Source organism: Phalacrocorax aristotelis, chromosome 6 (assembly GCF_949628215.1).
Source record: "Phalacrocorax aristotelis chromosome 6, bGulAri2.1, whole genome shotgun sequence".
NCBI lineage: Eukaryota > Metazoa > Chordata > Aves > Suliformes > Phalacrocoracidae > Phalacrocorax > Phalacrocorax aristotelis.
In genome coordinates this window covers 14,429,470-14,457,346 of record NC_134281.1, presented here as the reverse complement: position 1 = coordinate 14,457,346, position 27,877 = coordinate 14,429,470, and the positions used below count along the sequence as shown (strand labels likewise).

At 47.2% G+C, this 27,877-nt stretch overlaps 1 protein-coding gene across 3 annotated transcripts in view; it reads left to right on the top strand.

Annotated features, from left to right (window-relative positions):
- The window catches only part of NCKIPSD (NCK interacting protein with SH3 domain), a 54,350-nt gene that overhangs the window by 11,072 nt on the left and 15,401 nt on the right, over nt 1–27,877 (top strand). For 2 of the 3 annotated variants that reach the window (XM_075096059.1, XM_075096060.1), the window contains 5 exons: nt 11,244–11,356; nt 12,127–12,328; nt 16,698–16,785; nt 18,918–19,546; nt 27,266–27,436. In XM_075096059.1, coding sequence (XP_074952160.1) covers nt 11,244–11,356; nt 12,127–12,328; nt 16,698–16,785; nt 18,918–19,546; nt 27,266–27,436 — 1,203 coding nt within the window. The remainder of the gene's footprint in view (nt 1–11,243; nt 11,357–12,126; nt 12,329–16,697; nt 16,786–18,917; nt 19,547–27,265; nt 27,437–27,877) is intronic. The other variant, XM_075096062.1, reaches the window with a different exon arrangement.

Below are 27,877 nucleotides of genomic sequence, written 5' to 3'. Positions count from 1 at the left end.
TAATGCAGAAGCTTAGGGATTTTCCTGAGCCTGGCTGAATCAAAGCGTGTGTAGCTGAAGACTTCTTCATTTGACACAAAAAACCAATGTCCCTTGAAGTGCTGGCCTCTAAGTAATGATGTTTTTGTCCACCTTGGAGTCACCCTTTTTGACTTAAACTGGAAAAATGCATTTCCTTTAATTTGTTTTTTGAATTAATTTTGTGTCCATCTTTCTTTAGCTTGATGACAAGGGATAGCAGCAGCATTGCAATAATTGTGTGGTTATTATCAAGGGGCCTATACACTGTAATTCTTTACATCACTGATGGAAAGAAACCCCTTCAGCATCCAGTTTTAGGAAGCATCATCTTGTCTGTGGTCTCAGGCTCCCATAGAAGCATTGCCCAGTGATATGGTCCGGCATCTGAGACTCCTACATGCATGAATACATGTGAACTGGCTGTATTCTTGAGCTGCCATTCAGAAGCTCAAGATCTCAAAAGGATATCAAGCTCTGGTCACTTTAAAAGCTTTTAAATGCTATTAATACACTATTAATGGCTGAGCAAAGAAGTTCTCCCAACAAGACCACTGTTGGCAATGTCTGATCTCGTGTGACTCTTCAGATGTGGAGGACCACCCAAACCTCTCATAGCTGGGCTGTAGGGAGTTATGAGTGGTGAAGGGTGATTAGCCTCGACCTGGAGGAGTTTAAAGGGGGGTGAAAGCGGAGGGGAGAGACAGCACACACACGGGTTGTGCAAACCACACAGCTTGAGAGTTACTGCAGCCCCTTGCTTGCTGTCAGGCAGCTTCCACCACCTTCTCTGCCTTGTGGTGGCCTTGTGCACTGGAGGGACTACCTGCTGGGTTGAGTGGAGGTGATTTGAGTCCTGGTAGTCTCCTTTCCTGCGGGATTTGTCCCACTGGGCTAGGAAGATTTCCTGAAATACAGCAAATTAGCTCTTGCTGATGCAGCTAAGCAAGGTGGATGCTGACACAGGTGAATGTGGCATGTGAAGAGTGGAGGCAAGAAATCAATACAGTAATAAGGCATGAGAGCTGGGTGAAAGTTTTGTGCGTGAAAAGTGAACAGTCCAACAAATGTAGGTTTTGTTTGCTGCCTTGGGAAGTGAGGAAAATGGGATTATGGCTGTTCTGCTGCCTGTAGCACAATGTCCTAAGAGGACATTCCCCTCCTGTTCCCATTTCTTTGTTTTCTGGGGAGCCTGTGCCACTTGAAGCTGTGAAAGGAGATGGGTTTGTAACTTGCAGCTAGAGCAATAGGCTATTTTTTCCCTGCAGATAGTGTGGGACACTAATGAATTACTTTTCTTCATGACTCACCTCTTACTTCCTTATAGGTGAAATGTCAGCAAATCCAGTTCAACCCTTAATCTTTTTTTAAGGTAAAAAAGCCCAGTAGACAAACCCCAGAATTTGTTCTTGAACTGAATGTGGAGATAACAGCAAGTTAGCCTAATTCCTCTGATAAACGTAGCTAAACTTGCAGTTCTCAAGGTACTTTTTAGGTCAATGGAAACTGTCAGTCTGTGTAAGTTTTGCAGCAGAAAAACTCCATGTGCTGTCCCCTCCCACCTTCTGCCAGTCAAAAAGCAACTCAGGAGGCTGCAGGGTCTTTAGTTCACTTTTTTTAACTTGTGCTGTCTTTATGATCATGCATGTAACAGTTGTAGTTGTATGATACTGCTATAGATGTCAGTGGTATCTTAGTTTATTTTGGGGCATGAGTTAGCATTAGCGTTTTCATTGTCCCAATAAAGCTTGATTGCATTGGCTCCCTGGATTTGGTGAGTGTCTGGGTGCTGATTGCTTCAGCAGAAACATCCACTTTACCAGGAATAAATGTGCTTGCAGGAACAGCTCTGGGCTAACAAGCACATTGGCACACTTTGGTATTTCGTCTATGGCCAATTAGCATGATCTACCTCTTCACAGCGCAGCCTGTGTGGAGTATTTCAGCCCCTCTGATACCCACTGCCTTGCTGCCCTGCACCTGCACCCTTGACAGTCTTTAAATTACTTTGCTATAATTAGCCGGCACACAATGAATAGCATCCCTGGTTTGATAGCGCTGCTCTGAATATGTTGAAATATATAGCTACCAAAATCCATGGTAGTGGGGTGAGGGAGATGCCTTACCTCTTTCAGGAGGTGTTCCTTCTTGCCTTAGCTTTACAGTGCCCTACCTGAAAGCAAATGACCATTGGAGGGTTATCTTTTACTGGGAGCCCAGCTGTCATACTTCTTGTTTAAACCGCTTAAAGAAGAGTATTTTGTACCCAGGTTAAAGTCATGAAGGCTGCTGGCAGCTGGGGGGTCTGGGTGTGCTGTTCTACCTAAGTAGAAGACTTGTTTGGGATTCCCATTTTGGAAAGTACCTGCCCAGCACAGGGGAGCTGTGTTTCCGCTGCAGTAGTAGGAGCTGGTTATAGCTGGAGCTATACAGCCTGAAAATGTTGGGGAGGAGCTGGTTGGATATCCTGGGCTTTCCTAGTACTAGTATTTCAAATAGCTGTGCCTGTGACCTGGGGGGCTGTGGACAGAAGAGCAATTGCTGATGAAATCTGTATTATGGGAACATTATATAGATCTGAAGGGTGGTGTCAAGAGGATGGGACTGGAATCTTTTCAGTGGTGCCCAACAACAGGACAAGGGGCAACGGGCACAGGTTGGAACACAAAGTTTCACCTCAATATGAGGAAAAACTTCTTTACTGTGAGGGTGACAGAGCAGTGGAACAGGCTGCCCTGTTGTGGAGAGAGGTTGTGGAGTCTCCTTCCCTGTAAACATTCAAAACCCGCCTGGACACATTCCTGTGTCCCCACTCTAGGAGTACCTGCTCAAGCAGGGGGATTGGACAAGGTGATCTCCAGAGGTCCCTTCTAACCCCTACTGTTCTGTGAAATGAGGGGTTTTTTTTGGTGCCTACTTTGGAGAAACTTTAAGTGTGCTTGCTCTCTTGGGTCCCTGGCCTGAAACACCATTAGCGGGAGAAGTCCTCAAGGATATCAGTCTGCCTGAAGTACTTGGGAATTGTGTGAAGGGATGGTGGTAAAAGGACTGTTTAAGTGATCCCCTCACCTTGGAAGCAGCTTTGCTCTGTGGGAATGTGGAGCTGCTCTCTTTGAGCAGAGGGATGACATAAACCCAGCTTTTCTGGTTGCTGTTACTCTGCAGTTGCTTGGAGCAATTCTACTCCTGGTAACGAATACTCAAGGTTTTTCCATATGGTGGTTTGGGGGTCATTTTATTCCAGAGTAGGTCGCAGGTATGATCTGATCACATCACTGTGGTAAGCTGCGTTTCAGGTAGGATGTGCAAGTAACTTGAAAAAGATAAATGCTCATTACAGAGGAAAGCACTGGGTGTTCTGTATGAGTTAGTGTGGTTTCTGATCCTGCCCTGCTGGCTTTCTTTTCATTTTGGGGTGTGCAGGGGGAGTTTCATCCCTTTATGGCAGAAGAGGCAGTGTTTACTCCACATGAAGAGTCCAGGACACAGGAAAATTATTTTCTAGCCAGATTGTTAACTGATCCTGCAGCAAGCAAGCTGCCTTTGATCCTTCCCACTGGAATAATCTTTATTTGGGGAGAACTTTCCAAGGCCTGACTCAGGTTTGCTCATGGTAATGCAAGGCAGGTTTTTATCTTTGCAGTGACAGCTTTGTAGGAAGGAGCACCGGCTGTGTCGGGCCTGGCAGCTCTGATCCTGGCGCTGCTAAAAAGATCCTGGGGATTTGTGTCTGGTTTACAATTTTGTGCAATTTACATCTGTCTAGGAATAAAACTAGCTGATGACTTTCCTGTGTTTGTCTGTGAGGATGTAAGCTCTTTTCCCTCATTAGTGACTTTAATAAAAGTACATATGGCTGTTCATACAGTGGATACCAGAAAGTTGTACTTGTACTCTGCGTGGCAGACTCAAATCGTTCATGCCCAAACCCACAGGTTCTGCACTCCCTTGGATGGTGAGCTGCCCACCCTCCTTGCCCCTTCTCCTTCACGCCTGGCCTGAGTTCCTGGGTTGTATGCCTGTGCCCGCTGCCAGGACTGCTTTCCCGTGTTTACTGGGGCTGAGACAGTGGGTTGATTTTTCTTTTCCAGTCTCCCCTTTCCTGTTAAGTCAATAAGAGACACTTTACAATTTGTCTGTCATTTTGGGTAATTATGCCCAAAGAGGATCATAGTTTAGTTTGCTGCCTTCTGTCCCTTGCCAGAAGGTTGGTCACAGGAGAGGGAGGATTTTGGAAAAAAAAGCTGATAAATCATAGATTCCCTTGCAAGATGAATCATGAGTTATTACCTTTCTAAACACGTAACTGCATGCTGTTAAATAGGTGCCAGTCTGTGGCATGCAGGAGGAAAGTCCTTTTCAGTTAACAGGTATGTACCTGTTCTTGCACAGGTCTTCAGCCTACATCCATGTCTGTGCCAGTTCAAAACGAAGATGGGCTGAGACTAGCAGCTTGTAGGCTGCGCAGTGCTCTGGGCAGTTAGAAATTAGTTGTATTTTTGATCATATTTAATATAGGCGCTTTCTTATGCACTGTGCTAATTGCGTGCAAGGGATCCAGGAGCTGTAGTGAATCTCAGTGAGCAAAGGGCATCTGTAGCGGGTTTTTTGGCTACCAAAATGAAGACTGCAAAGACTGGCATGATCCCTTCTGTTGGGCTTTTTTTTTTTTAAACTTTTAATGCTAATATGTCAAAAGTCCTAGAATAACTGCTAGCACTTCACTGCAGTGTCTTTCCTTCCACCTTGATATATCCTGGTTTATAATCCTGAGCTTTCATCAAAGTAGAGGCTATCTGCAGTTTTGTTTTTCAGTGTAGATTGTAGCTCTAATATGTGTGTGTATAACTATATATACATGTATAGAAGTAGAAACATAAGTTTCCCCTACACAGATGCAATGTTGATCGTGTCTGATATTGAATTGGCTTGACAATTCTGTGCCAAAAGGATGCTAAACAGGTAGCCCTAAAGAGACTATGATGTCTGGTGGCTGCTCACCTGGGGTGGGCTGGGACAGAGAAGTCCCCTGAAGCACTGAGAGCAGTAAGAATTAAGGCAGCAGAGAATGGCAAGGTATACAAGTATGTGTTGACTGCTTTATTTTAAAAACTTCTGTCTCTGCTTTTATCCTCTTAGCGTGTGTTGGCTTAAGAGACGTGTTCTGGTTACTGGAGGGTGCAGAATTGCAAGGGGTTGATGGTTGATGGTTGATTGGTGGCTGATTCTGATTATCGTGGCCTGTAAACAGGGTCTGAGCATGGCTGGAGAGACCCAAGGAAGAAACATTCCCACCTTGGGAAGTACAAGTGTGCAGTGGAGGGTTACATGTGTTTCATTGTTCCTCAGCGTCTCTCTCCCCCCTCTGTCTGGCTCTAAAGCTGCCTGCTCCCAGGAGAGAAATCGGTTGAAGTTTGGTTGCTGTGCATCCCTCTGCTACCTTCAGGGGTTTGTTTATTCCAAATGCCCCCTGTGCCTGTACTGTCCCTAGACTTTTGCCAGGAGCTCTACCTTTTGCTTCAGCATGATTTGCACAACTTAAGCCCTCTCCCTGGCTATTCTTTCTCTCCATTTCTCATTTGTGCAGGCTGTCCGCTCGAGTGGCTGCTGTCAGCGCACAGCGGAAGACGACCGATCTGTTAGAAACCCACTATAGTGTATCAACAGGAATTCCAGATCTGTTTCTGGGCTGCCTCTTTGTCAGGAGAGCTCAGCCATGTCTTTGTTTGCTTGCTAGCGAGTCAGATGTTGCAGGTTTGTTTGGAGCTTTTCTCATCTTATTTGCTTGGTAACCAGGACAGTTGCCCATTGTTTCACTTGCATTTTTAAGTGCCACAAGGCATAATATCTTCATGCCAACAAGAAGAAATTAATGCATATCTCTTAGCCAACAGCCTGGGGACTAAAAATTTCTAACTGGGGCTGTATAAAGGGGAAGAGAAAGGAGCTGAATTTCCCATAGCAATGCAAAAACTAAAATTCAGCCCATTTGTTTGAGCTGTGTGGTTCGGAAAGGGGTACCCATATCTGGTACATCACTCTGCTGTGGACGAAGGCTAGTTGATTTTTGTAAATTGCTGCAGCAATCATTTATATCTGGAAGGAATACAGTGTGCAGACAGTCTGGCAGTGACTGGGGACGAATGGCATGTGACCTAAGAGGTGGCGTTTGTCTCTGATTTGAGTTAACAAAGAACCAGCCTGTGCCTGTGTACACCAGCGGGATAAATATCGTAATTTCAGCAGTGGTCCATGTCAGTGCAGCTGTGTGAAAACTGAGCTGTCACTGGAGACAAAACTTTGTCTGTCCTTTGTTGTCAAGTTGTGAGAGCCGGAGCAATGACACGAGGGTGAAAATCAGCAGCCATGCCTGGAAACCCCTATGGCTGCAAAAGCAGCTGCTGGAATGAGGGCACTGATTCCTGCACACGCAGAAGAGCAAATGTCCTTGATCACTAAAAACTGGGGAGGCAGGAGGGAAAAAATACCATGTTTTCTTGGATCAGCCCCCTGCGGAGGTAAAGAAAAGCCTGCCATACGTTAATGGGCCACTTTCATAAACGTGGGAGTCTTGAACACGCAGGGTGGCTCAGCCTGTCTGTTCTGATTCAGCTGTCAGCCTGTTTGTCTAGAAAATGCTTTTCTGAAAGGTATGATTATTCTAGACTGTTGAGCAAGTTCTTCTGTGTGAGTGCATTTAAACAACACCAGTGGTATGTGTGGAAGGACTTGACATGGAGAGGGAGGGGGGGGTGACATTTTTGATAGCCCCGGCAGAGCAGGAGAGGAGGCTGTGCTGCCTGTGCAGCCAGAACACTGGTAGTGTTTTCTGAAATGTTCGGGTCTCATCAGCCCAAACGTGGGGAAGCAGAGGTGTGCAACGTGTCCTGGGCACGTGTGCCGTCTTTGGGGAGACTGCTCTTAGGGCAGTGAAGATGAGAGCAATGTGATCTGTGGGGGTAAATGCATTCCTGCTTGTGCACAGCTGTGCTTTGTATTGGCTGCACTTAGGTACCTACGAGACATCCTGGAAAGATGCTTCTTAAATGCCTACCTTTGGCCCTGGGAAAGGCTTCCTTCCCTGCCTGCCTCGGGAGGGGGGACATATAGAGCACCCCAGGGCAGTGCTGAGGTCTGGCTCTGTCCCTCATCCTCTGTAGGGAGCCCCCTCCTGCAGATGGGGGCAGGAGGAAATTGGCAGTGAGCTCTGGGAAACCCTTTGTTTGCTTGTGCTATTAGCAAGGAGAGAGGAAGTAATGATTTATTGATGCTTCTGTGATTCTCCTACACTGGGCTATGAAGGAAGAGATTCTGTTTGCTGGCTGATATTCATTACTCTAATTGAGCTGTAACTTGTTCCTGCAGGGCAGCTCGCCTGCAGGGTGCTGATGGTGCCCTCAGTTCTCTGATATGGCGCCCCATCAGCCAGTCTAGCCCATGATCGTCAGGGGTCACTGCTCTGCTCTTCCCTGGCTCTTGGTACAGCCAGGCTGGTCATGACAGACTGTTTATAGAGTCCAGCATTTCTCTGCTGCAGTCTTTTATTTGATTAAACCAGAAATATCTGATAGAGGGGGTGGCAGCCACTCCTTTCTGGGGTGAGATGACATGTGAATGTGCATCAATACCTCACCAAAATACCCCTCTGTTATCACGGTATGTCGGGCAGAAGGTGGTGTCCTATTAATGCCTCTTGGCCGCAGCCTGGTGGTTGTGCCACCTCATGCCAACCAAGGAGACCCCTGCCGTCACCCCATAAGGGTGGGCACGCACAGCTGGTACCGTCCACCACCATCATTGCCCTATCCTTGCCACCTGCTCTGCATTTTCGGAGCTGCTGGCCTGGCTGTGCTACTGGTGAGCTGGTACCTGGTGAAGGATGTATTTAACAGCTGGTGTGCTGCAGTGGTTGCTTGGAGCTCTGCCAGCCCCCACCTGTGCCGTTGCTAGCACAGCTTCAGTAAATCCATCTGAATTCCTGGGCTTTACTTGGCATGTCTCCTCTGACAGCACGCTGCACAGTGGTGCCCTTTTCATGCGCTCCCCTGCTTCTGGGTGAGCTTTAGCTTAGCTCATGATGAGCAGAGTTTCATCTCTGTATCCTGGAGCGTGGGAGGGGGCAGAGGCTAGATTGTAGTGCAAGGCCCTGAGGGGGCAAGAGCAGACTTCTGAGCACCAATCTCTCCTGCCTGAGCTCAAAGGCTCTGCGCTGTTACCTTGGTGCTGGTTTTTGACCTCTCTTTTGCAGGCTGTAGAGCCCTGTGTGGCGAGGATTGCCTGCGAGTTTGTAAGAAGGTGTGGGCGTGTGCTGCCTGGATGTACTTCTCAGGATCCCTGCCTGCATCCCAGCTGCGATCATCCTTTGGAGTGAGTGCTGGGTGCAGGCAGGAATCCCCTGCCAGCGCTGCGGAGTAACTGGTCTCCCTAAACTGCATAGGGAGAATGGCAAAGCACATGCATTATCCTGAATTGCTGTGAGCAGGCCATCCCTTGAGTCCTAGGGAGAAGGAGATTGTAGGCGAGGCACTGGCAAACCTGACTTTTGCCCCCGGGCAACCCATGCTCCTTTTAACTGTAATGTGCTTTTTTTTTTTTGTCCCTCCTCTTCAAACAAAGCAGTGCCATTTAGGTTAATCCAAGAAGTGTGCAGATTCCTTCTAATCCCATGGTTTATCCAGGATACTGATTTGTGTGTTAAGTTTATGACTATAGCGCAAGGGATCCCCAATGCTGGGTGTCCTACAAACCCTGAATGCAAGGTGGCCCTTGTGCTGAAGCTCCTGCACCCTGCCCAGCTCTGCTGAGCAAGGGAGAAGGAGGTGATTTACGAGCAGCATCATCGGTGTCATAAAGTGCAAGTGGCAAGTTAATGCTTTTTTATTCCAGCCCTTTTGACAGGGCCCTGTTAATAGAGGGTTGGGGAGCAGAAACAAAGGAAAGAGTACAGCAGCTAAAAGCAGGTTGTCGCAGCACTGATGCATTAATGTGAAAGTACTGTGCTATATCAGAAAAGAAGCGTCCTCTCCATAATAAATGGCATTGCACAGCAAGTGTCAGCTCCGGCCTGTGGACTATGGATGACGACGACAGGCCCTCTGGGAGAGGGCAGAGATGCTGAGCCATTCACTAGGATTCAGTGCTGTGTACTGTGATCTTCCCTGGGAGGATCAGACTGAGAAAGGTGGAAACACACATGGGTGAAAGCCTGACAGGCTGGGGAGGATGAGAGAAGGCAGCGTGAAAGGGTGCATCTCATGGAAGGGGTGGCTTTGGAGGGGATAGTGGTGGATGTGGAGGAACAACAAGTGGGGGATAGGGGAGTGTGCTGGGCAGGGTGTTTAGAAGCTGTAGAAGGAGCTATGTGGAATTTTTGGATGGGAGCGGCAGGAGGGCAGGCAGGCTGTGTGGAAGGCAGGGGTCTCTGGCACTTGGAGTGGCACGGGCACTCCCCTGGGGACGGCAGCACTGGAGACTTCTGCGCTGCTCCCCTTTCACAGAGAAAGTGTGCAGCTTGATGTAACTTTCTCTTATTTTCTCAGAAAATGAGATGCATTCTCTGAAGTAATTTGCCTTTCCTTTCAATGCTCCTTTAAAGGTGTTCAAATGAGCTTTGCTCCATTTCTTTACTTAGATCTGTAGTTAGAGGTGGTAAAATGCTTCCTAGGCCATATGGGGCTGCTCGGAGGCATCATCCCAAAGTTGGGTTCTGAACATTGGGTTTGTCCTTGATCTGATACTTTAATGAATTTGGTAGACATATTTTAACATACCTGTTTTTATTTTCAAAGTTTTCCCTAGTTGCTTTCCTCCCTATCTCTCTTGGGAAAACAATTAAAAAACCCCCTCCTAAATCTTTCTTTTTCAAAGCTGAGTTTCACAGAGGGGGCCTCTCATTCCCACCTTGTTTGGAGGTTGGGTTTGTTTGGATATTTTTCTCCACAGTCTGCAGTAGCTGTTAATTCACATTTGGTTTAGTAATTAGGATATAAATAATACATAGCATGTTATCAGAAAACTGCATGCCAGTCCTAGGGAGGCAGGCACTATCAGACCTGGTGGGGAGGGCTTGCCTTCTGCTGCTTTTCAGCCCCCTAAGGCCAATTAAGGTGCATCCTTGGTGAGATTCCAGCCGCTCCTTAGTTGTTCAAATGGTTGCTCTGATGCAGGGAGGGGCGCAAAGCAAGCGAAGATGAAGAGGGTTTTAGTGTTCAAACAGCTGCAATGAGAGCTGGAGTCCAAGCATTCCCTCCTCTCCTGCTCCTCCCCTGCATGCACAGGCTGAGGCTGCCAGTGGTGGTACAGAATGGATGGTACAGCTTACAGGAGACCTGTGGGTCTGCTGGATCCAGGGCAAAGGCTTGGTGGCATGTCCTTTGCTTTCAACCTTAGTCTTGTTAACGGTCTTTTCTTCTGAAAGCATGTCAACCATTGATTTAAAAAAAAAAGCCTTGGAGAATGTCCCAAGTGTGGAAACCTGCTTTACCTTTCCGTGCCCCTTTGCCACAGCTCTCCCACCCTCTTGTGTAAGCCTGGGAAATGTCTTTGGTATTTCTTGGTATTTCTTGCTTCAAGGCTGCTGTTTATTTCAGCTGCAGTAATGAGTGCTAAACTGGCTGGCAGGAGGAATAAATGTTGCTATGACAGTTTGGGTGGAGATTTGGAAAAGACACTTCAAGTTGCAAAACAAGTATAAAAACCATCAAGAAAAAAGCGAGCAAAAATGCAAATCCAGAGCCAATAGGCTCTGAAGGCCACCAGATTTTGACTAGGTCTGTCACATTCACAGCTGTGTGTTTGCTCTATGGCAGTGGGACAGCAAGAGCGGAAAGAATTGAGCTTGGGATAAGCTGGGTGTTGCAGTGGGATCTTGAAAGCTCCCTGCAGTGGTCTGAATATTCAGGGGTGCTGCATGGTTCTGAAGCTCTGTCGCTGGTCTTGTAGCAATCGCTGGACTTTCCTTATAACTATGACTTTCTTTTCCATCTGTAAATCTTGAATGGGCAGACTAGAGTTGAAGCACAGCTTCAAATGTTTCATTTGGAGGAAGGAGGGAAAAGTGAGATGGTGCTCAGGTAGGGTTCTGGGTCTGGGAGCTGTTCACATGTTTGGCTCGTGCTGCACCTGCTCTGTGGGTTTTAGGTACTGCAGTCTCTCCTTTCGTAAGCTCTGGTGCAAAAGAACCGCAGCTGAAGCAGCGCAGTAATGTATGGGATGTTGTTTCTCAGGTGCTGGAGCAAGATGTGGTTCTCCAGTCTATTGACCGTGCCATTGAGGCTGTGCACAATGCGGCAATGAAGAACGGGGGAAAGTACAACCTGGAGCAGAGAGATGTCCTCCAGTAAGTATGATGGGTGTCTGGGAGAGATGGTGGATGGAGGATTGTCAGCGTGTGATGCTTGCGTCTTTTCTATTATTGGGGTTCAAGCTGATTGTCGTTGATTTGAGTCCCTGTGCTGCAAAATGCTGATGCACTCAGAGAGCTTCCCAGCGTTCAAGCTGGTAGCTGATGCTGCTCCTCCAATCAACTCAGTCCAGCAAAGCGGTGCTTTGGTTTCCCCCTCTACCTGCATGCATGTAAAGAAGGGAAAGCTCTCAGCTGCACTGTAGACCTGGAAGAGAAATCCAAAACCTTTCTGGATGCATTTTCTCCTCTCTACCATCCAGGAACTGTAGAGGTTGTTGGCATGTGACACAAGGTCCTTAATATGTTCTCAAATAATTGCTTATGAGAGAATTTTTGGTTTTCTCTGACACCTCACACTCTGTGCTGAGGCATGCTGGTTTATTCTCAGCTGAACAGTGATACTAAAGTGCAGGCAATTTCTGAGGCTTGCAGTGCAATAAGTGACTCTCCCCGAAAGAAGAGGCATTTTCTCCAGCAAACTGATGAATAAATCATGGGCTCTTGCAAAGCCTCTTCCTTCCTCCCCCAAAAGTGCTTCCTTATTTGTTAATGAAACATGAAAATGAGTTGGTGTTCAGAGTAATGTAACCCATTCTGGTATATATAGCCCAAATGCAGTAAATAATTTAAAATATCATTTAGATGTTGCAGCATAGTCACTCCCTTCCTTTAGCTTTGTTCCTGATGTCATCATTCTGTTTCAGAAAACTGATCCATCACCGGAAGGAGACTGTGTCCCGCAAAGGTCACTCTCCCACCCCTCAGGGGATGGTTATGACGCAGTCCTCCAGTGATCACCATTTGGATGTGGCACGGCAGCCCAATGGGGTGTGCCGGACAGGATACGAGCGACATCACAGTCTTCCAAACACCGAGTTTGAGGAGGAGGATGAAGGTCTCTATCAGGTAACAGCAGCCAGACACTTTCTAGGTTCCTCCTTTGGTGGTATGACGTTGCTTGTCCTGTTCAATAAAATGCTTTTGCAGCTGAAATCACAAATCAAGTGTTTGTGCTGCTTACCTGGATTTACTGCAATGTAAACTGATGCTGTCTCTATGTAAGAAGTCTGGAACAGTCCCTCTGCCATCTATATTTGTGATGCTTTTTGGGATCCTTGAGGGTCTGTGGTTTTATGGTGACGTGTGAGATCCGCTGTATATTTGTGACTGTCTCTTTTAAGAGTTGCAAGCTCCCCAGAGAATACTTTGAAAAACAGTCTTGATGTGAGCAGAGCTCCCTCTGAGTACACAGTACTGCTTTGTCTCCCTCTTGTTAAATCTGCACGACAAGATCTTGGGTCCTTGAGCATTTTATCTGCTGTGGCTGCCTATTTTTACTACTCAAAACATAAAAAAAGCCAAAGATCCTGCTTTGTCTGATTGTTGCTTGTCATGATGAATTAAAGGTAAATGGCAGGAAATATGATTCAGAGCAGATTTTTCTTTATCTTGGTGGCGTACAGTTCCAGGGTTACTGTGCGGTGCCAGCGAGGCTTCAAAGTAGCAGCCCAGGACGGATGCAGCAGTTGTTGGGGATGAATGATGTGGCTGATTACGCTGTGTAGGTATAGCTGGATGTTAGGGCTAAAAGGTGCCAAGCAAGGATGAGCACAGATTTTTTTTTTTCTCCTACAGATGAACATGTGCACTGTAGTTTTTCTTCTTCTATCTGGGATAAGAGTTTCGAGGCAGTGTTTATAAGGTACTGATACACTATCATTCCTAGCAGATGAGGCTTGTTTTACACTTGAAGAATCATGACTCTGCAGAGATGAAAGGTAGCTCTGGTTCATGCAGAACACAGCAATTCTTACAAACCCCATTTTTCTCCTTTGTATTTGTTTTCTCTTCCGAGCAGCCAAAGCAGCTCCATTTTCAAGTCTGTGCATTACGGGCCAAGCAAATGGAGCACCTTATGGCCCATTCTCCATGCAGATTCCCTGTCTTTATCTGGTCTGTGGTTTGGTCACTTGCCAAAAAGAAGCAAGACAGATTCCTTGGCTGACAAAGAACTGTTTCTGCCTGGGTGGCACTGAGGATGCAGTCAAAAGGGCTGAAAGGTCTCCTTGAGATTTTAACAGCTCAGTTGAGGGGTTTCCTGTGTGCTTTGAAAGTATGAAATGGAGGAAGCAGCATTACTTTCTTCCACTGGTTTTGCAGCTGCCTAGCAGGAGATCTGCTGAAATCTGAACTTTCTCACTAACTCTGGAGAAGCAGAGGCCTTGGGGATGTGCTTTTGACTGCTTGGGATTTTGGGGTGCATTCAATGTTTACATCTGAAAACATAAGCAAAATTTGAGGTGCAAATTTCTTGTCAGTGGCTTTGTTTCCAGGGCTGAACTGGCTGAAGTACTTGGTGATGGCACCTGTGCTGAGCCTCTCTTCAACTCTTCCATAGTTAGCATAAGTTGGGAAGCTGGGGCGGTTACATACCAGCTACCAAGGGAGGAGGTTGGTCTGTCAGAGAATTTTAGTCATGGTCTGCTGCATTTGCGCATGCTCAGTGGGTTTGTGATGCTTGTCTCCAAAAGCCTTTGCTGCAGACCAGTATGTCTGGCTTGGCAGAGTTTGCCAAGAGGAGGTGGTGGGTGCAGGATTGTTGGTTTGTTTTTTTTGGTGTTATTGTTTTGCTTTTTTTTGTTTGGTTTAAAAATTCCTACTGTACTAGCATTATTCCCAGGAGGTGAAGGAGTGCTGGTGGTCTCTGCCTGCCTGGCTGGGAATGGGATGGGAGTGTTGTGACTCAGTCTTGTCTCAAGTAGTGCAGGGAGCAGAGCTTCTGCTAGCAGTCCCAGCAAAATGGAAACGGAGAGGAAGCCCACTAAAATCTGTAGATTTGAGGAAGTTCACAGCCCCTTTGTAGAGGCCTGGGGAAAGGGAGGCTTTCAAAGCATGTGTAGGTGATTCTCTGTGGACCCACGGTAATGTCCCTCCTCCTTTCTGGACAGGAGGAATCTGAACTACAAGGGCTCCTGCACTGTCACCTTCCCCATGGCAGCTGGACAGATGTTTTCTCCCCTTTCCTCCCCTACCCTTGGGGATTTCGATGTCGTATATCCTCTACTCAGCCCCACGCAGTGGCTGGAAGATGGGGCGGAGGGAGGGGATGGCCATCGGTTACCCCTCACAACTGACCATGTGGCAGTTCACCCCTCAGGCAGGCACCAGCATGGGGAAATTAATCTGATGCTTCATGTCTAAATGAGGCTGGCAGGGCTCTGAGCTAACATTAGCTGTACGCCTATTAATTTAAGCACTAATCTGTAATAGCTGTGTTAAACTTGCACGGTAGATTTGGAAGGGCTAATGAAGCTATGGAAATACTCCAGAATGACCCAGCCCTAGCTGTCTCCAAATAATGTCATGCTGCTGCCCTGAGCCTGCCTGTCTGCTAAATCCCTCTGCTTTAGTAATCATGACTGTGCTGTGCCAAGCAGCTCTGACTCGTGCTGTTAGCTCCATCACTGCAGAGAGGACTGTTTTTAGCACAGATGAGCTTTCTAGATTTGGGACCGGCTTTCCAGCAATGTGATGCAGAGACCCTTCCTGTTTGGCCTCTCTCAGCTGTGCAGTCTCTTTTTGGACCAGCATAGATAATTTTTGAAGCTGTATGCAAGTATCATATAGCATTTTAGCCAGAGAACAATGTGGGATGGATTGACAAGAGCAGAAGAGCTCAGCCTGGGAGTCTGCAGCAGTATCTTGTACTAATCCACCAGCTAAAAGCACTTGTAAAGAAGCGACATGTTGTGTGACATAGTAAAAGGTTGGAGATACTAGGTGTTGGGGGGGAGAAAGGGACCGAGAGATCCCTTTTTAAAAGTCTTTGTAAGCTGTGCAAACTGCTGTGTCTTCATTTGTCTGGTGGCCTCCGGACATGGGCTGTGAGCACCATATTGTCAGCTTGTGGCATCGAGTCTTGAACATTTGAGGTGGGTCCTGAAGGTGTCTTATTTCCAGGAATATCTTTGCTCACATTCCAGAGGAAGTTTCTGTCCTTCCTGGATTCAGGGAAAAAAGTACATTTTTCATTCTCCTTGTTCTGAGCTATTTAAAATAGAGACCTTTCAGGGGCCTGTCTCAGTTTTCTGCTGTGGGGACTGGCAGTGCTTTGTGCCCTGTGTGGCATTATAGGGCTGTTCAGCACTGACAGGTCACAAAAAACTTCTCTTCCAGGGCTAAAGAAACCTGGGGAATTAGCACTGTGTGATAGTCTGGGTGTCACTATGGCAGGTAGGTTTCCAGCTGCCTTCAACCTGGGCTACCCGAGACACTCAGGCCATCACCTCCTTTCCCTTCCTGTGCTGCCTTGGGCGGTTTTGCCATAGGCAGAGATGGCAGTATCCCATAAAAAGAGGTGCGTTTCAGGCAGCAGGCTGTGAACTGCAGAAGACCTAAGAGACACCTAAAAGTGTCTAAGCGGCCCTGAGCCACTAGGATGTGAGGATGAGAGTATTGATGCAATATGCTCCCACCTAGCTTGGCGTTCAGCAGCATCCTACTGATCAGAGGTTAACCCTGACATTACACCGCGCTAGCATAATTCTGGGTGAAAGTGATGTCTGTGATTGCGGTGTCTGGATCTGACAGGAAAATGAGTGCTGGAATCTGGGTCTGTAGTTCGTACACCACTGGCTCAGTGTTCTTAGTGGAGGAGAGTTGCAGGAGAGATCCCAGATGTTGAGAGTTGATGCAACTCCCTGGCAAAAGCTTTTCCCAGCAGGTCATGCGATAGATAGTGTAGGATTGCACAGAGGGTCTGGCACTATTTTCTCCCTCCCTGCATGAGCAGAAATAGCTCTGAAAGCATGGAAAAGGCATTTACATGTTTCCAGTCCTTGGCTTTGTCTTTCTGCAGGGGTATTTGTAGCTGGTGTAATGGATCTCTCCAGAAGAGCGTCTATATACGCGCTCTGTTTGCAGCCTCTGTGGAGCTATTGAGAGTAATGTGGAGTCACGGTGAGTGTGTGGGATCACATCTGGAATAAAGGAAGAGTAAATGCTTGACAGGTCTACATGACATGTGTGCTGTGTGCTGCTGAACACAGAAATTAAACAAGGGCTGCTTTGCCTGTTACAGGGAGGGGATGAAGCTTGAGTCCTGCTTTGTTCGTCTAGGAAGCTGCCTATTAATATCTGTCCTCCTGAGAGAACTTTCCTGAATGATGAAAGATTTAAGGACAAATATGCACATGCACGTGAGAAAGAAGGTTTCATAACAGAGAATGTCTTTATCGTCAATGTCCTTTGATTGCTCTGAAATCTTTCCTTATAGGTCCCACCACAGCCCCGGCGTGCTGCTCCTATCACCCCACCACCTCCAGAGAAACGCAAGAACACACAGATTACTGCTCCCATTAAAAGTAAGGACAAACTACTCTCTAGATCTCAGGCATGAAACAGACATGGGGCAATATAAGTCATGGTGCCCAGGCACTTTTGCTTTGTGCTTAGAAGGGCATCCTTCTATATACTTATATCTTAAATTCCTATAGGTTTTAATGCTAACAATCATGAGCTAGTGGCCAGTGCTCTGTTGTGTCCTGTCTGATCCAGGAGGGTCTGGGCAGCCTGGCACCTGTGGATGGATGCCAGCTACAACATCCTTCTGTCCTCTGGTGCCTGTGGCACTGGGAAGTGTGGTGGGCTCCCAGGAGCAAAGTCTCTGCCTGCTTATGTGGCTAATCTGGCCAGCACACAACCTTGGTTTAAGATCCTTGTGGGTCATTTACTCCCACATACACCGTGGCAGTCTACCAGCAAAAAGGAGGTAGTTTTCTCTGGCAGTGCAGAATGCAGTAGTTCATGAGGAGTAGTTACTGGTAACACTTCTAGGACAGGTCCAAGTCTGCTTTTGGCTCCCTGTCAGTTGTACAGTGCACAGATGAGATTTCCATAAAATTGGAGCTGGTGTCTGTCAGGAGCAGAAATAATACCAGGGGCACAGCCGTGTATATGCCACCCACAGGCAAGGGAGCTGCTGGCTGTGAGCACTTCAGGATAGAGCAGGACCATGGGGTCAAGGCAGGAGCTTCTCAATCTTCATTGTGGTTGGGCTGGTAGAGGCAGTGGTTATCCTGCTGAGTTGCTGTCAGCTTGCCTAAGTGCTCTCCTGTGCTGTGACGTTCATGCTATTAGTGACACACAGCCTGTCTCAAGCCCACTCGTGTCTCCTTGTGAGGAGCAGGGCAGAGCTGTTGATTTGCAGGTAGTTAATTGAAACTTGGGGCTGGCACCAGTGTACTTGATGGTATTAAGCTGTTTTTCACTGTGGTAGTGGGAATTCACAAAGGTCAGTTTCCTTCAATTCCTTATCTTGATTTAATGAAACATGGTGGGAGCTGTGATTTTGTGAATGCTACTCTGAGGAGGAGGAAAAAAGAGGAATGCTGAACACCTGTGGGAGGGAAGGACCCTGTTTTTCTGCCTAGCTTGTGCTTGTCTTGGGATGGAGTGGTGAATGGAGTAGCATATAGCTCCCAGAACCACTGGGACAGGAGGGGTTGGAGTTGCCTGCAGAGGTGCAGCAAAGGCATTTCACATATTTGTCCCACTGGTCCTCCCTTTGGTGTGGGAGAAACTGCCTTCCCTGAGAGCTGGGCTCCCTGTGGGGTGTGCTCCTTCTCTTCTAGCACCAACATCAGCTGCTGTTATGAAGCTCTAGACAAAGGTAGCCCAGTGTTTGCCCTAGTAACTGTTTTCATAGTCAGGGAGGGACTTGCATACATTTTTCCCCCCTAGAAATGAATGGATAAGGTTTACCAAAAATATATTAGACCAAATTAAAGGAGAGAAAAATCTTAACATCTCTCTGCTTGTAGTGGATTTTTTCCTTGGAAGGTGGGACAGCTACCACTGCTAGAGCTAGTCAAAACTAGAGGCAGGGGAGAAATACAGTAGGGCAGATAACGTGGAGGCTTCTGAAAGCAGTGGATACTAGCAGGGCTGTGGGACTCGTGAGCAAATGTGGGAGGGTGCTGAAAGAGAGAGACTAGAGGTGCTGTCAGCCAAATGTTTCCTTCACCGTTGGGGCTAACCATGGTGTGCAGTTGGTGAGGTTCGTGCAGGAGGGAGGTGTGGGCTGGTGTGTGAAACCTTCAGTGTCTTGCAATTCTTGGATGCCATCATTCAAAAGTGAGGGTTTAGAACCTGAATGCAGACAAAGGCCCTCACTAAGCCAGGGGGAAAAGACACTTCTGTCCCTTAGTCCTCTCCCTCCCTCCCTTCCTTCCCCTGCATAAAACACTAAGCCCTTTGAAGGGTATTCATCTCAATAGAGTAGTTTTCCCCTTTCTAAAGAGGTGATTGTGCGGGAATGCTCCAGAGAGAACTGGTACAATTTTGCTTTGAGATAAGTGAGGCAGGAAGAGGAGTTAAACTGCTCTGGTCGCATGCACAATGAGCCTTTTAATGGACTGCACTGTAGCAATTTGGTGGTTTTTTTCTTTTTTCCTTTGATGCTGTTGCTAAGGCATTTTTAATTGCTCCCTTTCAGATGCTATTGAAATTATCCCTGGGTCAGCTTCTAGCACCTCCTCTATAAGCATGACATCCCTGGATACCTTGTACACTGCTTCTTCTGTGTCAGAGGCTGCTCTCCCAACGGCCACCTCCAGTCCTGCCAACACCCCACCCCCTGTCCCGAGCCGGAGTGTCCACACCACGATAACACGTAATTTGGATGCCAGCTCTGTGACGCACTCCCGTTATGGGTCTTCCCCAAAGGATGGGGCCAGCAAATCTCCCCAGACCAAGAGAGCTGCCCCAGCACCACCAGCTGAAGGGGGGCCCCAGAGGTCCCACACTGTGGATGGGGAGAAGACTTCTCAGGTGAAGAAAGCTGCCCCGCCACCCCCTGCAAGCCTAGATGCCTTCAACTCCCTCTGCCTGGAGGATAAGAAGGCGGCTGTAGTAGAGCCGGTGCCACCAGAACCCAGTGGTCTGGTGGCATCTGTGCCCAAGACAATAGGTGCCGAACTGATCGAGCTGGTGCGCAGAAACACCCACCTCAGCTACGAGCTGTCCCGTGTGGCCATCGGCATTGTCATCGGCCATATCCAGACGTCCATTCCGGCAACTAGCAGCATCATGGAGCAGATTCTCATCTCCGTGGTAGAAAGTAAGGTAATGTGTGTGGGGCTGGGCTGGGGGGCTGGTGCAAACCACCTCCTAGCATCAGGCAGCCAGTGTTACAAGCTCAGTGAGTACTGCTAACATTTGGGATGAGAAGTGCAGGGGAGAGATGCTAGATGGGGTAAATGTCTAGCGAAGGGAACCAGGGGTTTGAACCAGGTCCAAGAACTGGATAGCAGGAAAGTGGAAAACAGGTGAGATTATTTCCTGAGTGAGCTGCAGATATACGGCATAACCTTGAGTTTGGAGCTGGGGGTGAGAGGCAAAACTAGCTGAGAGGGCCCTTGGTGCTGGGAATCACTGGTAGGCTGTGGTGGAGGGGTGAGTGTCTCAGATAAGACTGTGGTTTGGGGAGAGGATGGTGAGATGGATGTCAGTGAATTGAACCACAGGAGGTTTCAGTGAATTGAACCACATCAGGTGGGAGGTGACAGCCTTCCAGGTCCCAGGGACAGCACTGGTGACAAAGCAGTGGTGGGAATGGATGCAGCAGGACTTGAGGCATGCTGAGTAATCTCTGACATTAATTGTTGACCACTGATTGTGAAGGCTCACAGAAAACCATTGTGACAGCATAGAATCAGAGAAAGAAATTAATAGTGACTTTTTAAAGAGGTGTTTTCCGTTATGAACATGACAAATAGAAGCTGAGGAAAATGAAGCCTTCATAGTAAGTACTTCTTTATAGAGACCCTTTATAAAATAATGCATTGTGTAAACTTGTCTTCTCCTACAGTTCTGCATGTCCTTTGTGTAGGTTCAGCATGTCTATGCATACTATAAATATGCGTGGATTCTTGTCTCTTTTGATGATGGAGCACCCAAAACTTCTATGTGTCTGGCCTGGTCTTTCATCAAAGTGATGAAAACTAACTTTCCTTGGATGCAAACCTCTATTATTCCATAACACATGCCTCAGCCCTGCTTTAAAAAAACAAACTTATGCCAAAACAATTGTATATTCTTCCTTCCTCTGCTGCAGATACACAAGGAGGGAAGTAAAAGGATGCTTCTTGCAACAGTCATTGAAATGGTGAAGTACACCTGGGCAGTCCCCTGCTTTAGAGGGATAATAACATTTCAGCTATTTCAGCTCCCATTTGCTGAATACAGCCCTGAGGAGTACTTTTCATATAATCATCTAAGATTGGAGTTCCATTGCTTATGGCAAGATTATAATGAACTGTTCAGAAGCATTTGAATATGGAAAATGAACAGCATTCAAATTTTAGATCAAATCGTAATCTGGTTACCTGTCTGTGCTGAATAGAAGGTCCTATAGCAATCATCAGCTCTCAGTTTGTGGCCATAACTCAACAGTTAATTGCTTCCTCCTTCAGTAACAATACTGTGCCAACATGCAATCTAGAATCAGCAAGAAAAATTTAGCTGTTTCAAGCAAATGTTCTGTCTCTGACTTGCACCCTAAGAAGTGCAGTTTTCTGTTGCTTGGACCTTGGATGGGATTAGAATATTATTTTTATCTTTAATACCTGTTCTCAGGAAACAATAAGCTTAATTCCACAGAAGTCATTTAGTGCCAGGTTTCTGCAGAAGGGATTTGAAAACCTCAATTTTATGGCCATTGCTGCAGACCAGTGTGAAAAAGATGGGAAGAAATTCTGATGCTGGTGCAGGGGTAAGTATGGATCGACCCGTAGTGGATAAGGTATCTGTCCTCTAGGACATTCATGGGACTTAAAAATGCCCGGTACAGTATGGAGACTCACACAAAGGTCCTGTCCTGTCTCATAATACCTCATCATTACCTATCTTGAGTCGTACTGCTTTCAGAAGGAGAGGCTGGGTTGGACTGTTCTCCAGGAGAGACTGGACTTGCACAGTGCTCAGGTGTAGGTTTTGTGATTGTGGTGTGCATTTTTCCTGAATGTCCCACACAGACTATGTAGCTCTGCTAATATGTGGGTGCCTGGTCCCAGATGAGGTTGTTCACCTGGTGTAGACAACCGGCTCTAACAGTTAAAGGGGCAGTCACGTATAGTTGTAGGGTGGCTGTACTGCCATAGCTTCACGGGCGTAGTTTAATGGTACAAATTATTATTGTTGACTTTGTGTTGCTCATTATACCAAGTTGTTGCACAGTCTCAGGGGTTTCTGTGTGGAATTGTTGCTGAGTTGTCAATTCTAGGTCAAGGGCTTTTTCTTCTTTAATTTATAATTTCTGAAATCCCTCTATACCCCAATCCATGCAAATACATGGTCAGTTTTTCTTATGCACATTTTTCAAGGTATTTCTTCCACCCCCTAAAACAGAGTGAGAGATCAGCTTTGATTTAAAAGCTTTGGTCTGGTCATAGTAGATATATGTTTCAATCTTTTGTATCATGTTCTTTAGTTATATCCTTTCTATTCCTATTTCAGTTTTAATTTGAAGTCAGATCACCAGTTTACAAAATCAATTCCAGAATCCATTACCTCGCTCCTATTCCCAGTGCCTTCTGAAGGCTGACTTGTGTTGTCACTTCCCTCTTATTTGCCTTGCTGCTGCTCCAGTGTGGAGTCTGCCTAGGCACATGTTTTCAAGAGAACAGAAGATGCTTCTGCTGGGACAGCATCATGCTTCTGCTTTTAGAGAGGTAACTTAAGGCTGTGCTGGGGGAATAGCAAAGACAAGGAGGGTGCTGAGGTGCTCACACTTTAGGAAGGAAGCTTCAGGGGTACTGTAGTACTTGGGCAAGCCTGAGCTGTAGGAGCAAAGGTGCTGAGTTGGTTTCCCCATGTCATGATTTGGCCTGGCCTTGGAAATGGCCCCTCTTCTTGTCCTTGAGCCAGTTCCTGATAAGGGGCATGGTGACTGGGCAAGATGCACAAAGGGAAACAAAACCTCTTTTCAAAGGCATTGCTGCAATGACCGTATAACTAGAGCTGGCTTTCGTGGAAACTCATTTGAAACTGGGAGATAACTAAAGATAATATAGATGCTGCCTAGTTTTCAGGCGTCTATATTAGTACATATTGGTGATATGTGATTGCCTTTAGCTCTGAATTATCACCTGTCTGAGGGGAGGGGGTAGCACCAAAAATGTCTTGTCTAGGAAGGTCAATTTGAGCATTTATTAAACTGAGGCAAGAAAAATTGCCTAATACACAAGCTAGCTAGCTACCTAGCTAGCTTGAGAGGGAGCGCTTAGAAATATCTTATCTGCTTTTTATTAAATTAGCATTGCTGTGTTCCACTTGTGACTCAGACACATCTCTGGTTGCCTTTAAATTTAACTTGAAAGCTGCTGACGGAGGTCTAATCCAGTTCAGTCTTACAGATCAGCCCAGGCTGCTGGGTGGGGTCGAACTGTTCTTGGATGTATTGGAGACAGAGGAACAAGTTAGGAAGTTGGTGTGGGAGGTAATGTATTTCTGGAAGGGGTTTCCCCCTGTAGTGCTGGGCTGTGACCTGCTCCCAGCTGCCCATCACCACTGCCTGGTGGCTGCCTGTCATTGCCACTGACAGGCTGCAATGCGCGCTGACAAACCTTGTGGCTAACATAGCCAGTCTCCCTCTGCTTCCCCTGAATCCACACAGGCTGCCTCTCACATGCAGTTCCCATTCATTAACTGATTCAGCTCTGCTTTTGACAAGAGACAAATGCTCCTCTGGGGCTTGGCTTTTCCCTGTGGGAGTTTTGTCCCTCTGCTCACCTGGGACAATGGGAAGGTCAGCAGGGTAAGTGCTTTCAAGGCTGACTCCTTTGACTGGGCTGTTAGCATGCCTACATAGGTCTCCTCCTTAGTGAAATATTGCAAATGTGAATCTGGAGGCAGGGAGGAATGAATTAGTGCTTAGGCAAGTCCTTTGCTCGCTAATTGCTTGAGGAACCTTTATGAAGGTCTGTGCCAGAGTCTTCATGCACAGCCATCTCAGTGCAGCTGTAAATGGGCCACACTGATCCAGAGAGCCACTGCTGAGTACATCTGTGAAGCAAACATGCATTGGGCTGCAGATGGCTGGGACACCTGGAAGGAGAAGGCTGCAGAGACCTTACTGAAGCATAGCTAACATGGTGGTTGAAAGCTAAGTGCTCTTCTCTCCCTGTGACACCCCACAGGTCTGTGCACGGCAGGCATTGCCTCCCTGCAGATCTGACCTGCCCTGTGATGTGGCTGTGTCCCTGGGGAGCTTGGTTCGGCTGAAGTAAGGCATCTCTCTTGCACCATGTTTAATCTGGTTTAGCGGCTGCCAAGGTGCCTTGAAGTCTGTGTGGGAGAGCAGCATTAGCCACTTGTTTTTTATAGATGGTGCTGCAGTGGGAACTGTTTGCTGCCCCAGAGGAGGGGGGAATTCCCCCTGAAATGTGTGTAAAAACCTGCTATATGGTTTACCGAAAGAGGATATGGGCTCATCTAGAGGGAGGCTGCTGGTAGATGTGTATACCCATGGCACTGGTGATCTGCCGCAATGCTGGTATAGTCGTGGGGAGGGAGGCATGGGAAGGGGGCAAGGAAGAAATAGAAGAGCCTGGCAGGACGGCAGCTGGGTTTGCATTACAGACAGGACAACCTCTAAGCAGTGTCAGTGTGAGAGGTTCCCAAAATGTTTTTGGGCTGCTCAGGAGGAACAAAATCCCTGCAGCAGTTCTGCTGGGCTGGGGGGAAGGAACTATTTGAAGCAGCAAGATAATGCAGAGTGCCATTTCTAGAAATACTGAAACATCCTTCTGCTTATGGGCTCTCCAGGAGATTCGTGGAAATGACCATATGGTGAGGTTGCAGGTAGAAGTAGCTGCCCAAGGTGTTTAATAAGCAGAGACCTGACCCGGGTTGTGGGAGGGCCGAGAATGGTGCTGAGAGTGCATTGAGACAGTGGGCAGTGTAGTTACACGGGTTGGACTGAAGAGCTTGTTAATGGATTGATCTCATCCAAGTCCATTAGGAGCTTGATGCTCAGTGGAGTCCTAAGGCTTGCATATGAAGGACTGGAGGAAGCAGATTAGTGATAAGAGGCTGAATACAGAGATCATTAAAATGAGTACACATTAAAATGCTCATCCAAAAAGATGTCCTAGCAGTGGACTGAGGTAGGACCAGCCCTGCACTGCTCTGGTCAGGAGGGTGTGAGGTACGTAAGTGGAGAACCCTCTCCCAAGCAGCTGGGACACATGAGGACAGACAGGTGATGCTGTAGTGTTGTAGGCCCTCCTAAAGAGGGGAGGAGATGGTGAGACCAAGTGAATCTCTTCACTAACATGATAAATCACCATTCAGCGGGAGATTCTCCTGCATTTGTGCTCAGCTCGTGAAAGCTGCCATCCTCGCTCACAGCTGGTTACCTGGTTTTCTGCTCGGCCATTGACAGCTTCCCAAAATTTTAGGAGCATACAGAGGCTTGTGTTAAACCAGCACACTCCTTCGTAACCTGTGTGACATAATCTTTGGATTATGTAATGAGTAGCGACAACAAGGATACCTTTTTTAATTATATAATTGAAGCACTGAGTTGAAATACTAATTAGTTCACACCGCAAATACCCTGAAGCAAATTGCTAACAGTTCTGTCTCTAATAAAGCAGGTGAGATGTTACTGGTAAACCTGCAGTGGTTTTCCAAGAAAGGGGGGGCGGGTAGAGGACGGGCAGGGAGGGTGCTGCTCCTGCACTCGGCAGCTTCATGTGCTGGTGTTGTGGGTGTCCGACTGGGTGCATTGCTAATGACACAAAAGTTGGGCTTGTGTCTCCGTACAAAATCATTCTGCTCTGCTTGTAATGTGAAGGTCTGCTTACAGGCATACTGCCCCTGGCCACACAGCTGGCCAGCTGGAAGTCCAGGACAGAACTAAGTCTTCCCTAGGATTCCAGGAGGAGAAGACACTGTGCAGTAGCAGGATGTCGTGGCTGGTAGTGATAAAGGCCTTTTCACACTGAATGATCACGACTTGTAACTGCACACTGCAAGGCAACATCCAAAAACCTGTTATGGGCTTGGTCTCAGTGGGTTTTCCCTGTTTGAATTTCTCAGCTCTCTTCTTCCACCTTGCTGATCTCCTGTTGCTTGTTGTCACTGCTGCCAAACCCTTGTGTATAAAACTTAAGTTCTTCTGCAAACTGGTCCTTAGCTCTCTTAATGGTGCCTGGGCTCGTCACCTGTAATAAGTGTGGTTCCATGTGCTGGTCTGTCCTCCTGCCTTGATCTCAGGAAACAAGGTAGTTCATGTGATGTACTTAGGTCCTAGAGGGTTATCCTAAATCACAGACCACAGTAGCTATTGGAGCAGGTTAACTGCTGCCTGACTACTCCCCTCTCTTGAAGGCGAGGAAAAGTGTAGGAAAGACAACTGAAGAGTGAAGCCGCCTTAACAAGGGTTATGTATGAGGTGGAAGTGGTGGGACGCAGATGATGGCAATTTGAGAAAGGAGCATGTGCAATAAGACTTGCTAAGTTAGTCTGCATTGTACCTACAAGCTTCAGAGCTGCTGTGAACAGTGTTTGCACTCTGTTTGGAAGAAAGCAGAACCAAAGCAGCCAAAGTTGAATTGTTTCCCATCCTTGCTGCAGAAGATGGCAGACCTAGTATTGAGCAATTGGTATGTAGAGTACCATGCAAGCGTTTACTCCCAAGTCAAGGATTAAAGGAAGAACTGTCCATTTCAGACTGGAAGAAGGGGACAGTGAAGGGAACTTCTTCTCTGAGGCAGTTGTGTGGTGTGGTGGTTTTGGGATGGGGTCACATCTATGTTACTGGGGGTGAGCCTGGAGCTGGGCTCAGCTGCTGCCTGTCCGTGGTCCTGGACCATGCCGGGCTCATTTGGTTTTCCTCATTCTCAGGATGATTTTCAGTCTCTACAGTGTGCCCTCTGAAGGGCTTCTGAATGCCTGCCTGATGCCCCCACCCAGAAGGAAGGCAGTGTTTTACTTGTTCTGTGGGGAGGTAATAGAGTACTTTGGGCTCACTGAGGTTGGGCTGCCCCATACTCTTGGCACACTGGACTGCTTCAGTGAAAGATGTGCATGTTTGGCTGCCCTGTGGGAAGGGTGAATGAGGCTTTAGCTGGCACTGAGCATAGTACTCTGGCCAAGCACTCTGGATTCTCCTTTAAGTGTGTTGCCGTGTGTAGAGGGCTGTGGTCATCTGAGTCGGCTTCTTGCCTTCAGTTCCTCACTTGCAGGAAATGGTCATTCCCCTCACTGCAACGTTTGCCCTCCCCAGGGCAGGCAGGTAGCCAGTGGTGTTCTGAAAACACCCTCTGGTTTGCTGCGAAGGGAAGTGGGGAAGTTTGTGGTGTGCATATACACTAAGCAGTTACAGTTATGTGATCTAGGAGAGACTCGGGTACAAATTCCCATGGCTTCAGGAATGTTGGTTTGCCTGGATTATTCTTAGGTTACTAAAAGCAGTAACAAAAAAGGGGTGTAGCTTTGTTTGAGTGAGGTTTCTTGGATTCTTTGACATCCTCAGAAAACAGCTGATGCTCCAGCAGGATGGTGGCAGCTTGGGTTTAAAGACTTTCTGACCACGCACCAGTTCTGGCACCTCTTTTGATTCATTCATTGCATTAGCTGTGCAAGGAAAGGAGGTGGGTAGAGGCCCCAAAAGTATGAAAGCTGAAATAATACATATGTCTTAAACTTGCTGTCTTTTTGCTGCCAGCTCTTGACTGAATGAGATCAACTGCCAGCCCTGGTACATACAAAGGAAACAGGCACCCAAACAACAGCTAGCTGTCAGGGTCCACTAACCAGTGGTTTGCTGTTGTGCAGAATCTGAGTGCGGGGCTGCCCTCGGGACAGATCTGCCACGATGAGCAGCGGCTGGAGGTGATCTTCGCAGATCTGGCCAGGCACAAGGATGATGCTCAGCAGCGCAGCTGGGCACTCTATGAGGATGAAAATGTCATCTGCTGCTACCTGGAGGAGCTGCTTCGCATCCTGGTGAGTAAATTTCTCTCTTTATAGGCAGAAAAAACAGTACCAGTGAAGTTCCTTTTTTTTCTGACCTCCTTTACCCGTGTTGCCATCAGTTCTGCTGTTTTGGAGGACATATGTTTCTTGTGCATCCCTTACCATTGGTGTGAAGCCCTGCCTTCCTGTGTGGGGTCTGCAATGCTCTTGAACTGCCTTCCACTCCACCCTACAAAGCTGTTCTGAAAAGAATTCTAGAAATGTTCTTCATGGTAGCTGTAGTATTTACCTATCACAGGAGAATATAAACCCTGACCTCCAAAACTAAAAACTGTCATCCTGCAACAAACCTAGAAGTTTGCCATGTTGTTGCACTCCTAGGCCTGTATAAAATGTCTTCCATTTAAAACATACTCTGTGGCTGGGAAGTACCTGTGGGGTGAGGGCCGTTAAACGCAGAGAAAAGTATGG